Source organism: Netta rufina (genome assembly GCF_964035555.1).
Source record: "Netta rufina genome assembly, chromosome: 10".
NCBI classification, from domain to species: domain Eukaryota; kingdom Metazoa; phylum Chordata; class Aves; order Anseriformes; family Anatidae; genus Netta; species Netta rufina.
In genome coordinates, this window is record NC_140133.1 from 3,694,196 (window position 1) to 3,712,737 (window position 18,542).

General features: G+C 41.8%; 1 protein-coding gene across 11 annotated transcripts in view; it reads left to right on the forward strand.

Moving 5' to 3' along the window:
* WNK2 (WNK lysine deficient protein kinase 2) overlaps positions 1-18,542 on the forward strand; it is a 117,389-nt gene that overhangs the window by 22,968 nt on the left and 75,879 nt on the right. For all 11 annotated transcript variants that reach the window (XR_014618733.1, XM_084292780.1, XM_084292781.1 and 8 more), the window contains exon 3: positions 18,180-18,352. Coding sequence is in view for 10 of the 11 variants with exons in the window: in XM_084292780.1 (XP_084148906.1) it covers positions 18,180-18,352 (173 nt within the window). In the remaining variant the exon portion in view is untranslated. The remainder of the gene's footprint in view (positions 1-18,179; positions 18,353-18,542) is intronic.

The window sequence follows — 18,542 nt, forward strand, 5'->3', positions numbered from 1 at the left end:
TGTCTAACTATGAAAGAATAACTCTGCATCTTATGGCAAGCCTGCAGAATAAATGAGCATCATCTCAATAGCTTCTTGCCGTGCTGCTGGGGAGCCCTTGCCAAGGTCGCTGTTTGTAAGGCCCCAGCCTTTCTGAGGTTGGCCTGCTGGAGTCTGCTCAGTGTAACCTGAAAATGCACAGCTGGTGTCTGTACTTTCAGGATATACTCAATGAATTTTGGTAGTGGTGGAAAAAAATGCATGCTTGATGTCAAGAGAAGTGAAGCATTAACGTGTTGTTTTGGCTGATACTAGAACACTGAAGTTAATGCTGGGTTTTCCACAGAGCCTTGTCTCCATGAGTAGGTCTGTTCCAGCCGGGGTGCATATGTCGTGAAGCAACCCAGTAAATAGACCAGAAGAAATCACTGGTTATTAACTTAAGATTGGTTGAGAGAGGCAGTAGACAGGATAATAACCTGAGACAGGAATTTGATTTGTGGCAAGTCAGCTCTTAATTGGTTACGTGGATATCTTTATGGTGAAGTATCTTTTTCTTTTTAAAAAAATAATACCACTTTATGAGAGAGATTACTGCTGTTTGACTAGGTGTTACTTTAATTCACAGAATTCGTTCTGTGAGAATAGCCAATGCACACTCATTCTGTGTCCTCCCTTCCAGTCTTTTGGTCCAAGTTGTATGATCATTCTTCTTTCTTGCAAAGGCTTGACACCGTTCAGGAATTCAATGGAAATGGTGTTCCTGTTATGGCAAAGGGTTATGTTTGTGGGCCATCTCATAAATCACACCTGCTTTCCTTCCAAACGTGTCCTGTGGCAAGAACATCTGTTTGGGAAAATACCACCAATCCCTATGGGATGATTTTCCATATGCTTCCATTTCAGGATAAAATTAAACCAATGGACCTTGACAGTGTTTTCTTAATCAAAAATGGGTCTTTGTGCCTCTGTTAACAGGACATGCATAGTATTATTTAATAAAGGCATGAATCACTTCCACTAGTGCTGTTCTGGAGAGCAATTCAGCATCTCTGTGACTGGAACTGTTCTTTCGCACATAAAGGCAGATGGTGTTAAACAAATCAGATAAGCGTATGTCCAATCTGGTACTGCTTGGCATACTAACAGGATAATGATTTATAGGATTGAGAGCTTTGACTTATGGTTGCCACCAGAAGGAAGAAAAAAGAGCTCCTGTACTCTTTCCTGCAGACTAGTAGTGCTGTCGAGTGCCTGAATTTCCTTGGGTGTGCCCCTTCTTGTGTCTGTACGCTTTGTCTGCTCAGGCAGAGGGCTCGGCTGCGCGGTGTCCGGAGAGCTGAGGCAGGTGGCCAGGCCGTGTTCAGACCAACCTCGGGTGCGTGTGTGCCAGCCTGTATGGGCACAGTAAATCCAACGTGTCCTGGATGACCAGGCTTACTGGGAGGGCTCTGGCCAGCTGCACTGTGTGTCTGTGCGTAGTCCTGTACGGCATCTTGTGTGAAAGGACAGCCCGAATTAGTTCGGGCCTGCTGTGACTTCTGAAACACCTCTGTGTTCCCACTGCATCTGACTTGTCCTGGCAAATTGTAATCTATCTGGCACAATTAGCATCTTTAAAACACTTTGTGGTACTTGAGTGGCTGAGAAATGAGCACTAATGCACTGCCTGGGATTTACAACAAAGCTTCATTTAGAAACTAGCATAAAGGTTCAAAAATACTTTTCAGCTTTCAGCGACAGAGATCTGCTTGCATTCGAATATAAACAAAGTAAACATTCAGTTGCACAGTGATTTTTTTAGTATTTTTTTTCATGATTCCTGTAATGTCTTCCTGAACTTTCCATTGTAACTTTCATCCTAGCATGCATATTAGCGTGAGCTGAAAATAAATGGGCACACTGCTGTTTCAGATTTGAGCTGTTTGGGCTTAAACTGCAGCATATGCTTTGGGCTTGGGTACGGTCAATTGTGAATAAGTGCGTGGCCTTGCACTTCAATATAACGCCGAGTTTTAAAGACAGCCCTGCCCTCTTATATAAGCCTTCACGGTATTTTCATGGCTTGTTTGTGCTATTTATCATGGTATCTTACCTGAATTTACTATGCAATTATTCATCTCGGTGACTGATTTAAAAGGAAGCAGCGCCCAAGGGAAATGATTCGGTTTAAGTGAGACTGATTTATCGAAGGAGGCACGACTCAATACCTAATACATTTCCAGAATTCCAAGTGCAGGCAAAACCACTAATCCAGACTGCAGGGAGAGCAGCAGACAGAGATAATATGATGGCCGGGTGGGTGTTAGCAGAGAGTTGACTTCTAATTTGTGGAGCTGGAAAATGGTCTCTCTGTCCTCCATCCTCTCACCCTCCTCTTATTTTAACTTTGTTTTAGGATGTTTACTGTATGATGGTGGAAAAGCAGTGCGTGGTAACTGTTTTGGTGAGCTGGGGGTATTTCTGCCTGACCCCTTGCCACTAGCCAGAGGAGGAGCTGTGCAGGCTGGCAGCTAGCTCAGCATTTGCCCTCTTTGGCACCAGGTTGGCAGTGACGGAAGAGTAAGGAGCGGAACCACTGAGAAAAGGCGGGGTATGATGAAAAGGATATTTTGGGAGGGTTAAGGGAAGATGATTTGCCCCCTTCCCCAAAGCAGATAGGTGGCATGGTTGCTCTGGGTCATTTTGCACTGGGGAAGCTGTGCAATGAATTCCTCTCCTCAGGCAGAGCTGCCTCTTTCTAGCAAGTTTGCAATAAATGATCCGTGCCTGTAGCATAATTCAGAGGGGAGAACCTAAAAACAGAACCCAAATTTGATTAGCTTGGATGGTTAAAGCGCAGGTGTGTCCTCTGGCTCTTTGGCATGTCCTGCACCTTGCGGGTGTTCTGCTGGGCCACCTGCGGGTGAAGGACCTGGCAGAGGGGTACCCTGAGTGACAGGCACGTGGGCTGCTGACAGCAGGTCTGCGCCAGACTGAAACTGGTCAGCTGGGGGGCAAGAACGGTGACAAGACCTTCCTGATCACCCTACTGATTACATTAATTAGACCTATGGACCTAAATTCAGTTTTCCTGTTGCAGTCTTTTTGTGCCTTGCATGAGTCCAGCTTTTCCTGAAATGCCTATAGAAAATGCATAAAGAGATAAGCTATAAAAATCAATTCAAACATAAGTCTGGATTTTTAATACCTCATTTAAAAGGATGAAGATATTAAAACTGGAAATCGTGAATGCCCATGCAGAGGCTCTAAAACCTATTGTTAGTGCTGTTTTACAGGGGAGAGGCGGTTTCAGTTCAGAAATCCTAAGCACAAGTATTTTACACAAACCATCTACCTACCAGTTTCTGTGTTTTCCTGAGGAAACTTTTAAGAGTGATTGTTAGTGATGATCTACCATTGTTAGACTTCACCCTCATGTGATTGCATCCATAACCATTCATGAGCTGCACTTGCATGGGAGCGTGGCAGCCTCGTGGCCAAGCCCTGCGGTGCGATGCTGCACTGGCGGGGTGATGCTGAGCGCTGGGGCAGCCGGAGCTGAGCAGCTGTTATACAGGTGATGCTGCGTAGAGCCATGATCTGATTGACACAGAAATAGAAGGCAAAGAATAATTTGAAGGTGTTAGTTTTGCTTTTAATTTCAGTAAGTCTTGAAATCTCCTGTGAGGCTATATCCCATGACACGTCGTCGTGCCAGGGCAGTTGCTGATACATCCTCTGATGTGTGGTTAAATGCTGCATTTTTCTGTCTTTGTTCTTTTCTGTCTATTCTGCAGACATCTGTGCTTTCATTTCTCTCCGAGTACCGTTTTCCCCATGACTGAAAAATAACTTGTTGACCGATAAAGCCCTTCTATGTACTCACCTGTCACTAATCCTGGTGACTGTGGGAAGCACATTTACAGGATTTGCATTCTTTACAGTGAGCGTTCATTACCACTGGTGATCAAAAAAAGTCTTACTTGAATTTCTGGTTCTCCATCACTAGTAATTAAGCTGTTGTTTCATACTAGGAAAAAGCTTTCATGCTGTGCAAGCCACAGGGACTTCAGAGAAAACAGCATTTATAGTCTTAAAAGGGCATATTGATTGGTCTTTATTAATAGGAAAATCTCTAAGGAGAGATGAAATAGTTGAATTTTAGAAAGTTTAAAGAATATGTATAATGCATTTGAAAACTGCATGAAAACTAGGCAGAGTTACCAGGTAATTTATCCTAACAATTTATCCTAACTACTAGTAGGCTTTGTTACTGTTCTTTATTTTTATAGGAGATTAACTTGTACTGAGTAGAGAGATCTGTCTTTGGAGGGAGTAATGTTGTCTTAATTAAAAAGAAAAAGTCAATCCAGGTGGTGTTATTCAAATTAATGTAACATTGTCTTTTTTTTTTTTCTTCGGTTGTTTCGTTATAAGATTTTAATCTCTTTATTTACTGAAATTAATAGAGGAGAGCAAGCGCTTCCATTGGGTTAGTTCTCAGAGCAGGGGGGTGTCAGTTCTGTAGCACCTTGTTAGTGCATTTGAAATCAAACACTGGCTAAACTGAAAGGAGTTCTGTTTGCTTTGCATAAGTACACGTCACTGTGGAGTGTGCCAGATAGCCAAGGATAATGGCATCTTTATATATTGCCTTTGTAAGGGACTTCATAGAGTTGCTTGGATTTTTTCTTTCCTGTTTGCAGAGCATTTTGGGGAAGGGGGGAAAGGAGAGAGAATAAAGGAAGAAAGATTTTGTGTTGTTCTTATTATAATTTAGATTAAGATGAGAATCCAGGGAGCTCACCTCCAGGCTGCTTAGGGTTATTTTGTTGTTGTTGTTGTTTTCTTCAAATGTAGCTTTTTGATGTATTTGAAACAAACTAATCTCTAAGGCAGGTAGCACTGCTATCTTGGTATAAGAAGTCAATAGAAGCATGCTGTGTGATGCACCAATAGTTAACTTTAGCAACTACTATGCAATCACTTGGGGTCTAAATCTCTTTTTATGAGAAAAAATATCCTGCTAAATACCAATATTTCATAGTGTGATCAAGCATCTTACGTGTTGTGTTATATATATGTATCATTGAATGCATATTGATTGGTTTGGATATTTTGACTTTCTAGTTTTGTTCAGTATTGGGTTTTAGCAACATAGGAAATAATATGTAATTAAATATATTTAAGCTCTTTATTTTGACAGACAATGTTTCTATATTGACAATATCTTCTCTTTGCCATGCTCATGAAACCTGAGTTGGAAGTGCAAACTGCCAAGCCATTCCTTTCCATAGCTTCATTTTTCTCATTAAAAGTATTTGAAGTGTGCATGCTGTATGTACTCTTCAAGTATTTTGTAAAATGTTGTCCTCAGTTTCTGACTGATACTGCTTTCTGCAGAGTCTCTGAATGTCTGATGCCATTTGTTAAATCCAATATGTGAAACATTCTTTGCATCCCATTCTAAAATCCATACGTATGTAGTCTTACGATTTTAGCTAACTAAACAGCTGCCATCAAGGGATCTGAGTACACTGACTTGTAAAGAAACCTGTCTATGCCTACCAGTTCTAAATATGCTAGTGCAGGATACATCTGAAAAAATCTTTGATTTATTTATTTTTTTTTTTTTTTATGTTTTGGGTTCTTTTGCTTATCCAGTTTTCAAGCTATTGCCATGATTGGCTGCAGGATCTCCTATCATTTAGCACAGTTCAAATTTGTTTAGACTTGGTGCTGCTGACTTCATGCTTTTTTTTTGGTCCTGTCTAGCCAAGATTTGAACACTCTTGATTGCACTTGATAACTAGCATTCAAATTAGTATTCCAGGACCTTGGCCAAGAGCACGCTGCTTATAGCATAGTTCCACAGATTTCAGGTTGGAAAGTAGCACTGTGATCATCCCATCGGATCTCCTGAGTACCTTTGCTCATAGGAGTTCCTTGGAGGAATCTCTGATTCACGGCCAGGCCTGCTGACTGAAGTGAAGCGTGTTGGTTAGGAAAACACCCAGCCTTGAGGTTATGGGCAGCAGCAATGGAGGCTGCTGGCTACCTCCCAGTGCTTCGTTGTGCTTTAAGGAAAAGAGAAAGTGTTTTATTGCTGATGGGAATCTGTTGAACTTCAGCTTGCAGAATAGTTATGCGTTTGATAAAAAGAGTTTTCCCATGATGAACTTTTGTTTTGACGTTCTTTGTTTGGCTTTGAAGTACTTACAGACTGTCATCAAATAATCCCTTTCCCTGTCTGAGATGTGTAGATTGAGCTCCTTGAGTCACGGCCAGGATGCCCCAGCTCTTTGGTGACGTTCATTGCCCATCCTTAACCTGTTTTAAGGTGCATACTGAAAAGCGTGCTCTGCAGTGGGAAATGCATTTTTGCAGCACAAAAGATTGTTCTTGTTTCCTGCTCCCCCTTGGGCCTCTCGTTTCGGCTGCCCTGCAGGGAGAGCTGGCTGGCAGTGCCCCTCGTGTCTCTGCCTCCATGGCTTGACAAGGCTGGCTGCCAGCCCGCGGCTGCCTCCGGCCTGACTTACACAACCCCGTGTGGGTGAAGCGCTGTCAGAGTGCTTGTGCTCAGCTTACGCAAGCACCTGGATCTCTTTGTGGCCTCTCATCTTTATGCTTCAACACTCCCCTAATTCTTTTAAGGTGTAAAATTTATTAGTGACTGTGCTTTTTTCGTGGTTTGTTGTAAAAATGCAAATCACTTCATTAGAATAAGAGCAAAGCCCTCCAGAACCTCTTGATTATCATTAAGGATGTGCAGTTTTTATATGTATAACTTAAATTGTATGACTGATTACTTACTTAATTTTTAAACAACTTTTCTAAATGGATATTTTCTTTTCTGTATCATTCTTTTTTTTCCTTAATATGAAACAAATGCTTTATAGAAATGTGGGTTCATTATGTCAACGCTATTATCTTTATTAACCCAAACATATAATCTCATTGGAAAGTAGCCAGGAGCTGTTTCTTATAAAACTGTGTTGATGTTACCCTTTTCATGCTTTGCTGTTGAAGGGAAGGGAAGTTATATTTTTAGCTGTGACTATGTTTTAGCTGACAGGCTAGTATTATTCTTTTGGGCAAGGCTACAGAATGTCAAGCTTTGCAAAAGGGTCTGTAAAAAAAAAAAAAAGTTACAAATATGATTCTCTCAGCTTAGTTCTTAACCATTGTGGGAGACTTTGATTAATATATCCCGGTCGGGGGTGCAGTATTTGCCTTTGAGTGTTTTCTAACAGGTTGTCAAATGGTGTTAGGAATGCAAGAAATGTGACAGCTCTCTCTTTAGCATTTAAAACTTCTCTCAAGATGTTTCCAAACTCCAGATAAATTATTGTGTGAACATTCAGGAGCAGGGATACCCCAGTCTGCAAAGTGCTTTTGTTGTGGTGAAAGTTCCCTGTCTTTATTTTCCAAGTCTTGCAGTTATGCTACAGGGAAAGCTTGTTTCCAGTCTCTATATTATTTCAACACAAAAGATTGTATGTTGGCTTTTCCCTTCAACCCTGCGTTATATCCTTCCCATAGATACGTTTCCAGTGGCAGCAAGCAGCTGGTATACAGTGTGCTGTGGTGCTTCCTTGGGCACCCCAAGGAAAAAAGCAAGGTGTGAGAAAGATGAGCTGCCTATACTGCAGGTCATGGTGCTGTGTATCCACAGATCTGCAGGGTGTACTGAGGAGCTCCTTGTCAGCTTTGTATCACATAGGTGAGAAACCTGGGCACAGAGGGGTGAGGTGCCTGGGTGTGGATGAGTTAGCGGGCTGAAGAGTGGGTCAAGAATAAAGAAGTTTCTCCAGAATGCATGAAACCCTTATTAGAGTTTTAATTAAGGGGTGCAGAGAGAACTGTCACTTTGAGGGAAAGCAATGTAAAATGGCTAGACAATATAACTAAATTCAGCATGTGATAGAATGTGTGCTTGTTCATTCTTAGTCTTTTCATAAAAACAAATACATGAGAAGTTTTGAAATGCTTAACTTAAACTTGCCTATGCAGCCCTCGTGTCTTGTCCACCTCTCATGTTCTCTGGGAGAACAGGATATACATGCAGGTAAACAAAGGCTGCACTTATTAGAGGGTGATGAAGGAGACAGAAGCTCTAAGATTGCCTTTGGGTTATTTTTTTTTTCCTGCATATAATGGAAGAGACACAAAGCTAACTGGTGTTAGGTGTGAATGAAGCAGGCTTCCCAGAGCGCAGGCAGCAGAGGTTGGCCTGGATGCTGTGGCTGGTGCAGCCCTGTTACTGCTGCCATTTAGTGCCATCCTCGGTGGGACAAAACCCTTCCTGTGTCTGGGCACAGCCAGGCTGCTCCCAGCCCCAACATGGGGACGTGGGGTCACCTCCTGCCTCCAGCTGTGTGAGGAGAAGGCCTTGAGCGGCCCGGTCAGCTCTGGGGAGGAGCCCCAGGGCCTCCGGTGGCCCCTCTGCTCCATGCTGGTGCAGCCTGCTCTGCTGCTGGGTCTTGAAGTCTTCAAGTATCCCATTGTACTGGGTAGATGGCAACTAACGAGAAATGGCTCTCAACTGCGTTTATGTAATGGGAGAAGGCTTTTCTGAGAAGAATTTAAGGTGTATTCATCACTGTGTAGGGATAAAGGTTTGAAGAACTCTACAAATGCTTCTCCAGCCACATGTTAAATGGTTTTCAGCCCTGCTGTCTGCTTTTGGTGGGGAGTTTTGAGGTGTTTTCTCTTTTTCTGCTAATTTGAAAATTTTTGAGTTGGTTTCCTAAAATAAATATATTTGGTCTGCAATTAAAGACCAAGCCTGAAGGCTTCTTTGGTCGATGCCTTCTAAGATGGATAAGATGGCCTAAGCCTGTGACTAATGAATCTAGCACAGTTCAAAGGCTTAATTTTGGAAGGAGAAAATGCATGTTCTGACTTTAATAATATACTCCATCCTAAACATGATACATGTAGTGTATTTCCTGTTACTGCATTTGTGGTTAGATGTAAATTCTGAAGGTAATGGTTTATCTTAAATGACTTTTCTAGATTGGTGTATTTGTGAACAATAAAAACTAATAAGTAGTGAAAATATACAAGTCAGTATGCAAATGTCATGTGTTCTTCCCATCCTCAGGTGTCAATAGGTTAGAACCAGTTAAACATTTGTTTCTACCTTTGCTACTACTGCAAAGAAAATTTAAATCACAACTTATTTTGACGAGACTTTAAACCCATGCAAACATTTGTGTTCGTATCAGATGTACATGTGAAACCACTTGACAAAAGTTAATGTTACTATTCAAAGCACCTCTGACACTGGAAGGTCTGTGCTAGGCAGCTGCTGCATTTGCGTTATTGAGGGAACAGCTCTGTTCTTTCTGAATGCTTGTGGCTGTAAATGAGCGTCCTGTTCTTCACCTAGGGTTATTGGGGGTTATAATTAATTCACGGGTAACGACATCTCACTTTATCAATGTGCTTTACAAACTAAAGGACCAAATTGATAGGTTATAGCAAGATGGGAAATGGTAGCAATAATGGGATGAAATTGAAAGGAAAATGAAATTTGCTGTTGGAAAGGCAGGACTGCATGCAACACAAGAAGCAGTCAAATTAAATTTGCTAGGGCAAATCTAAATAAAACTTGCCTTATTCTGCTATTTTTTTTTGTGCTGGTTAATTTTGCTGGCAAAGCTAATTGGTCAAATGAGCATTACCATTTACATGCTGAATATTAACTTGGGATAAATAGCATTTTTGCTTCACGTTGGAAGGCTGGGAGCAGCAGTGCTGCTCAGGCCGGGCCTCTCGTGTGCCAGAAGTGGCGCCTCATCTTTCAGGGAGGGAGCTGGCCTCAGAGAACAGTAAAGCACGGAGTTGTGTGCAGTAAAGATAAAGCGATGGGGGTTTTGTACCCATAAAATAAGCTAATTAGAGAATTGTCTTGAAGGAGAGAAGCTTAAAGAAAAAACATCAGTGGCTTCTGTATGCTTGCAAGTGGCTGTCCTGCTGCTGTCCTGGTCTGTAGATGATGTTCATCTGCCATGAGCTGCCCAGCTTCTCTTCCTCTCACCAGGCTTGGGAGGGAGACACCAGCCTTCCGAGGGTGGTGGCATCACCTCGCTCTTCCCTTTCACACACTTTCAGTCACCTGCAGAAGGTTAGGGGGCAGCAGCAGCTGCCAGACTTCTCTTTCTTTTCCTGCTGTGGCAGCCCAGGCCATGACGGCTGCAACCACTGGCACTGGCACAAGGGTACTTCAAAACCACAGCTATTAAATTATCCGGACATCAGCCCTTGTACCTTTAGGTATTTGCGTGATCTTCCTGGGTATCCAGCCTGCAGCAGGTGCTCTTTAAAACTCTTAGAAATGAAAGCAGAAGTCAGGATGGTGATTTCTGTACCCTGCCCACTGCAGGTGGGACACAAGAACAGAATAACATGGGAATTTAGCTTCAGCTCTTTGGGATGTTTTCTCATAGCACTGGACATTTTATGTGTCCAAATACTGTGTTTATGGATGACATGAAGTAAGTGATGCAAAAGGCTTTTTAAAAGCAGCATGAACTGTTGTGTAAACTTTAATGAACACTAGTTCAGAAGTGAATTCCAGAAAATATCAACTCTTATGACACAGACAAAATTTTCTTTTTCCTGTGGTGTTTTTTGTTTTCTTATTATTATTATTTCTGTGTTCATTGAGAAGCAGAAGCTGTACTTTGGTGATCTGATGTAACAGGTTTTGTCTGTTTTCTTCATACATTTATTTCAGTTTCATTTGAAATAGTCATTTTGTGAGGCATGCCTGGACTGTTTCTGGTATTTCATCTAGATTTATAGGCTTATGTGGGACCTGTGAAGCACTGGTAATTAAGAGAGTTAATGGGGTGCTACCTGCGTTTAATTCAATTGCTTGTGACATGAACTTCTTTCTTTTCAACCAAAGGTTATCATAGCATAGTTGGGTTTCAGGGTTTTGATCTGTAAAGCAGCCTCTGCCCAAGGTGTTGGGTCTCTTATGTATTTTCATGACCCTTGCATACAGCTTTGATTTGAGATGCTGATTCACCTTCCTCCTGCACCTTGCAGGACAAGTTTTCTAAGTTCTGACGTTCAGAGGTGAATTTCATTGTTACTCTGCCTCTTCTCTTAAGCAATTTAAGAAGTTGCAAGCTGTACCTGCATCCAGTGGGAAAGAAAGCTCAGGCTTTTTTATAGTGCCGGATGTAGCCATAACAATTCAAATTTGGCTCCAGATTTTCTGTAAATTTCCAGCAAGAACTCAGGCAAATAAGTGTAATTTCCTACAGCCTTTTCTGCAGGTCCTGCTCACTGAATTGTGAGCGTCCTTTTGGGCAAGGACTGATTTTTCTGCATTTGGAAAATGAGCTGCCACTGGGAAACCTCACTAATACAGCTAACGAATAGTAGGCTGTAATTTCACAGAGGGTGACTTAGTGAAGAAAAATGTTGGCTGAAAGCTGATGTGTAATGAAGCTGTAAAAATTTTTCCTCATTCGCAAGTTGTCTAATGGCATCTGTTGTTTGTTCGCAGAAAGGGGATTTTCTGCATTAGGACTTCTTTAAACGACACATACTTGTTGAGTTGAATATATGGGGAGTGGGAATAAAAGGTTCTAAATATCTTTAAAAATTCACAGCATAGGCATCATAATAATAAGAAAGGCATAAACCTGGTACATGAGTGTAACTGCTTCAGTAACATCTTCAGCCCTTCACAGTCCAAAATGCTATGTCTGAGCCTGCTTGTGCTCCCAGTTGTCTTCGGGACTTCCTTTGATAGTGGATGAAACAAGTCTGAAATGCAAAAAGTGATTGTACTCTGTGAGTGAAGTTTTCATTTTAAATAAAAATTGCTGTTAGTTTTCTTCTAAAAGTTATTATTGTTCATTTCTAAAGGCCTGTGAAATTACTGTAGTTTTCTGAATTACAGTATCAAAATGTTAGGTAAGACGTAATTATTCCTGTTGACATCAGTGGCTACTTTGTACAGAAGAAGGTGCAAAAAATTACGAAGATGGGTAAGATCAGATTTTATAGTTCTCTATATTATATCTTGTTCACTAGCCAATAATTGATACTTCTACCATAATTTTTCAATTAATATTGAATAAGCTGTTCTTGGATTAACTTAAAAAAAAAAAAAAAATCAGCTCTTGGAAAACTTTCTTTTGGCAAATTTTCTTTAGCATGTGAAGGTTTTGAAATTGTATTCCGTAGAAGAAATTGGAGAATCAGATTCTAGAAATATGAAATACTGATGGGGAAAGGGGAGACCCATCAATGAGATTGGGGCATCTGGTACCATGCATCTCTCTGCCAAACACAGGACAATTCTGAAACCAGCATCTCGCATGTTTTATAAATGACATAATGTCCTTTGGATCATACATCGTCTTCAACCCTGACTTGGAGTGAGAATCTGGTCATCCTCCATAACACTAAGCAGTCCCCACAGTAGCTGCCCTGTGCAGGTGTGAGCTCTATTACTTGTAGATCCTATTATTTTACTAGTTACTTTTGAAACTTTCTCCAAAATTATGGTGTTTCCCTGAAAAAGACAGTACTGATAATAGAGAATTTAAGGAGTTAATGGTGATATGGAGGTACCAAGTAATGTGTCCCAGATTCACAGCAGGAACAAATCAAACTCCTCCCTCACCTGACAGGGTCTGGTGTGTGCTGTGCGCTCCCTCCATGCTGGGTGTCCCACTCTCAAACTTGTGACAGTAGGGCAGACCAGAATTGTGCTTTTGTTCATAAATCTACAGTAAAATTATGTATAGCAACGTAGGAGAAATCTGTCAATGGATCCCACTGCTGATGCATATCTCAAGGTGATGTCCGATTAGAACAGCAGCTGCAGTGCATGAGCAAATCTACAGATTTGGCATATGGATGTAGAAATCAGCATGAATAGGTGTTCATTCTGCTGATTTAGATACCTGATTTCCCCTCTTGGGAGTGCCTCTTCAGTTCCCTTTTCATCACTATTGTGGGTGAAAGATGACAGCAGCCCTTGATGGGACTGTAGCTGACACAGCGTGTACGTGACAGAGGTGCGTCCTTCCCTCATTTGCTGGCCTAGTGCTTCTGCTTGTCTCTGTCTTCACCGACTGACCAAAATAGGTTCTGAATTGAGGACTTTGTCCTGTTACGCAAAATCAAATAGCTATCTGTAAGTATAACTCTGCAACTTCAAGCATTTTTAGGTATTTCTATGTAAAAAAAATTAAAAAATAATCTTGTGATCTTATTTTTATTTTTTTTCCATCTTGTCTCCTTTACAGGGTGGTGATGTAGTTTATTCCCAAATCTATTAGCCCCTCACAACTAACTAGGGAAGGAACTTGTCTTCAGTGGTTAATCTTTCTTAGAAATCTTCTGTAACTCAGGTGAAAGCCAGTCTCATGCTTGTGTAACTTACCAAGACTTAGTCAGAGCCCATATGTTACAACCTGGAGGAAATGATGCTTGGGGATGACTAACAGAACATGTTCCTGCTGTTAATTTGGGTGTCATTCCAGAAATTTAATTCGTAAGCCTTCCCTTTGATTTTATTAACACATTTACTTACTAATTCCAATCTTTGCTATTGTTCCCTGCCAAGGAACTTAATGAAGGGATAAATTTTATGTTAACAAAGAGAGAGCTTTGGTAGCTCTGCCTGGGAATAGCGGGGAGAAGCAGAGAGCGTATGTGACAGAATGGTGCTTGGTTAGCAGACTTATGAGTTACAAGTAGGAAATTCAGTTCGATGTGTCTTCCTGCTAAAAACATCTTTTTACTCAAGTCTCTATGAATCAGTATGTAATTTACCAACAGCAATTATATAAAGTACTAATGGGGGATTATTTTTCCTTCCAAAAAGAAGTGAATAGCTTTCAGTGTTTTGATGCTTAAAATGGATCACATAGGTATCATCTGGTTTGCAGCAGGGAGAATTAGAAGGCAAAGAGAATTAACGAAGAGAAGGTAGCTTTCACAATTTGTACCTCTTCTTACCACTTGCTATCTGTCTGTTACAGACTGCCTTTCATAGTGAAGCATACATTGTGCAACCCTAAACCAATTAATGCACATTTATTTATATGAAAGGTTAAATTACGGAGCCATAAATCACCCAGGCTGCGTGTGTGACTGGGCAGTGCCTGTACCCCTGCTGATACTGTGCCTGCGATGCACCATTAATGCATGCTGTTGTGGCTTATTCCTGCAGAAGCACTCGGTAAATATGTAACCGCAGGAGGCCAAAGTAGCTGTGATAATAAAATGTTAAATTCTGAATGCTGGGTAAGGTAGCTGACCACGGGTCGGTGTGGCTGCACTTGGGAATGAGGCTTTGACCCGTTCTGCTCTGCAGCCTGTGTGGCAGTGGATGCAATCTCTTATCTGCTTAAAAGAGTGAATTTCCTCATGTGTCTTGTGTAGCTCAGTACTTTCCCTGCTGCTAGACGTTATTCTAGTTATGTCACTGCAGTGAATAACAGACTGAATCTGAGTTTGCATTGTGCATGTATGTGCGAAATTAATACATTGATGGTGTGAGAAAGCTGCTGCTTGTTGTATCTGGTCTCGCTGTGGCTTTTGTTCTGACTGTGCTGCAGACAAATTCTTTACTGAATCCTTTTAAGCTGACTATTCCTCACAGTTTATTAAAATGGAAGAACAAGGTAAACTTTAAGATTCCTTCTTAGCAATAAGACAAGCTGAGCAGCTGTCTCACTTCTTGCTTGGTTCTGTTTAAATTCAGCTAGTCTGGAAAAGTTGAACCAGCTTGGTGTGATTGTTATGAGCTTTTGAAGGTTGAAGTTTATTTTGGAAGCCTAGGTGCTATGTAGAAGACTTAAGAAGCTTTCAGTTATTGTAAATGGGAGTACAATGCAGCCCCCCAAGCCCAGACTGCATCCCTGTGAGGAGGGAAAGAGCCAAGCACCATGGGTGCCTTAAAAGGAGACGAGGCATGGAGACATCTACAGGTTAATACTGATATTTGTCTGATCACCCTGCAAATATTTTCCAGCTTCTTTTCACGTCTTGTACCTTGAGGAAGCTCAGAGTAGAAGTGGTGCCATTAGAGCAGTGAGGCAGACCAACCGTGTGCCTGTTGGGCAGCTCAGTGCAAGGCTGTGGTTGCACTTGTTCAGCTCTGGAGCAACGCTGTGTGTAGCAGCATCCCTGGGAGCCTCCCTGTTCAGCTGGATGGTGTCGCAAACATCTCCCATGCAGACAGCACGATGGTTGGTGACTCAGTGGGTGAATCTGGAAACTCACTTTACTCCCCCAGATTTTCATAAATTTCATTTGAATTTGGATTATGCAAAGTGATGCCTTATATCCAGCTAAGTGGGATAAGCTTTCTTTGGTATGGCCATTCCAAAGAATCCTGTTCCTCATCTTAAAATTTGGTATCTTAAGGTTGTTTCAGACTTATATCCTTGTGTCCAGCACAAAAACTTTCCACCTTGGGGGGATTGTATGATAGGGAGTAAGTGTCTGTGACCCCAGTGAATGTTTTTTGGGTTCAGAATAAATGCCGAATGAGTCACGCAGTTAAACAGAGGTGGTTTTGCTGCTCCAGAGTAGAAAACAGTTCAACTGTTAAGCCCTTTCAGAAACAGTTTACGTTTTGGCAAATGGCTCATGTCAGGTTCAGCCTTGTGGAATTTAAAAAGCTTGGTTTGCACTGCCTGAGATGAGACCCCTCCGGTGGGTGTGAGCTCATCCTGCCAGGGCAGCAGCTTTGCCCAAAGCCTCATCCTCTGCTGCCTTGTGTTAGTAATGGGCCCTTGCTGTCTCCTGGGAAATGATAGCTCAGCTATTGTTTTGATTGGGGGGAAAAAATCCAGATTCTTCCCTGTAGTTATATATGAAATTTGTATTTGTCTTCCAAAATCATTTTGTTGCTGTTGCTCAGCTTGCCGTCGTAATACTTTTGAAGTCAGTTGTCAATCCCAATGCTCATAATACATAGAATATATGGGATATGATTGTCTGCGACGTCTGAATGGTCTTTTAAATGTTACCCATAAAGTAGCAGTGGAAAATTTCTTGCAGTGCTCAGAAATCTGGAAATGAGAGTCAAAGGGTTTAGTATTATTTTTTTAATTAGGAGTTTTTTTTTTTTCAGAAATTACTGGATCTGCAATGCCTTCTTTTCCTTTCTCTGCTAGCCCACACTATGCTCTTCCTGCCTCACACAAGGACTTGCTCCTTTTCCTCCTTAATAGCAGTGTGTCTGATTTATTCTACAGGGTTTAAATTAAGAGGAAACTCAGCAGTAGGGGAAGTAGTGATGGATTTGAAAGCAATTCTCAGGCTCTCTTGTGCTGGCTCATTAGACAGCCTTTTTTTTTTTTTTTTTTTTAACTTACAGAAAACACAGTAAGTCCAGAGCAGCAGCAGCAATACTGCCTTGCTCCTGGCAGCGGGAGCCTGGTGTGCGGGTGCCCGCCTGCTCCAGCAGCTCTGCCAGGGCATGGGGTGCTCCCAGCCACCCCTTGGGATGGGGACACAGGTCCCCATGGCCACCCCTGTGCCAGCCCAGAGAGCGCTATTGCTAGGAAGAGGTTCTCCTCCCCCGTGCTGCTGGAGAAGCAGGCTTTCTGTCTTCCAAGAAGAGCTAAAATATCACTGTTTCAACCTGATTTTTCTTCTTGTGAAAGCTCTGTGCAAAGCTGGTGTGTTTGCAGCCCCCTGAGTACTCCTTGCTGTGCCCAGTTTGTTGCAACCACAGGCAAGGGCACACCGTATCAAAACGCAGCGACCTTGCTGCTCCGGATCTCAGTTACAAGTAAGCTGGCTGCCAGTTGAATTCATGTTACGAACATACCTGAGTTAACTGAGAAAAGGAGAATGTCCGAGGTTAATATGTGAACTAATTAATTTTAGTGATTCACGAGCCTGCCTTCCTGTAAGTAAGAACAGTTACACAATTGTGCCTTTCAGGGAACGAACACGATTCATTTCTAGGGCAGCGGACTGCAGTGCTCCCAGCCCCACCGGCTGGCCACGGGAGATGAGCTAGTCCATGGCTATGTGGTCTTCAGTGATATGCCTCTAAAGAGGCCAGAGCACAAAGCTGAGCTTCCTGCTGTAAGGTTTAGATGGTGTTAATTAGACCCCGTGTGCACCCCCCTGCAGCCAGGACATGGGCTCTGTCTCGTGGGCTGGGGGGCTCCCGGCTGGAGCCCACCTGTCTGTGAGCCTGCAGGAGGTGGCAGCTGATGGGGAAGCACAAAAAAGCCATTTGGGAGAACTTGGTTGATTTATGTCTCTGAACTGCATATGCTCATTTCTGGCAGTAGGAGCTCTTGGGGAGGAAAAAAAAAAAAAAAGAAAAGAAAAGCCTTTCTTGGGCTTTACATACATTTTAAGCTCTTACTTTACAGCCTGGACTAAATGCTCCCAAATTTATTTAGGAATACTGCAGAAGTAGAATGTAACATTACTCACATTTCTAATCTAAAATAATAAATCACAGAATCACAGAATTGTCTAGGTTGGAAGAGGCCTCAAGATCATCGAGTCCAACCTCTGACCTAACACTAACAAGTCCTCCACTAAACCATATCATATTGCCCTGTAGCCTAAAGAAAGAGCTGAAGAACAGTTTTGAATTAATTTTTGCCAATTTTCAAGAAAAGTCTATAAAATTAAGCACAACTGCAAGTGAATAGAGAAATTGAGGTGGTATTGTCTTAATTTGTCCCTAGAGAAATGGAAAGATCCGCACTGCCCAGCGTAGTTACTCAGGGGACCTCACCTGGTAGTCCCTGCTATAAATTCCCAGGTGCAGTCATTGACTGTGCTGAGTATTCACAGCTGTAAAAGGAAGCAGAGGCTTTGCTATGGCCATGTTGCACACCTGGAAATGAAAATGTTTTTATTAATCTGACAGATAATGATCCTTACGAAAGGAAGAAGTAAATAGTCATATGTTGATACATCAAGACACTGGTATGTTTGTGTTGCCGGAAATATTAATGCTGTCATGTGGCATAGCACAGACATCTCTTTGTTCTGAGGCAAGTCTTTGTCTTCTTGACACTGGATTTAAGGCGAGTGCCCTAGTTCATACACATGGCTCGTCTGTTACGTAAAAGATTTTATAAGTGTTCTTGATACAGGCATAAAACAAATCTAGAATTATGAATATTGTATCAGCACAGTGGCTTTATTTTTTTGTCCATTTAATGCTAATAACAACTTATTTTGGGTTATAGGACAGAAAATTAACAAAAGTAGAGAGACAGAGATTTAAAGAGGAAGCAGAAATGTTGAAAGGTCTACAGCACCCAAACATTGTAAGATTTTATGACTTCTGGGAATCCTGTGTAAAAGGCAAAAGATGCATCGTACTGGTTACCGAACTGATGACCTCTGGAACACTGAAGACGTAAGTACTGTGCTCCTGGTGAGCAGTCTAAGAATAGCTATGGAAATTTTTAGAAAAATCCTACTTTCACATTCTGAAAAAAAAGCATCTCAAGATAAAAGGAAAAAATGGAGCTGTTCTCTGGTGTCTGTCGTGTGTCCCTATGTTTGAACTGCATTAACTTGGCAGGAAGAATTTCGGCCTCCACCTC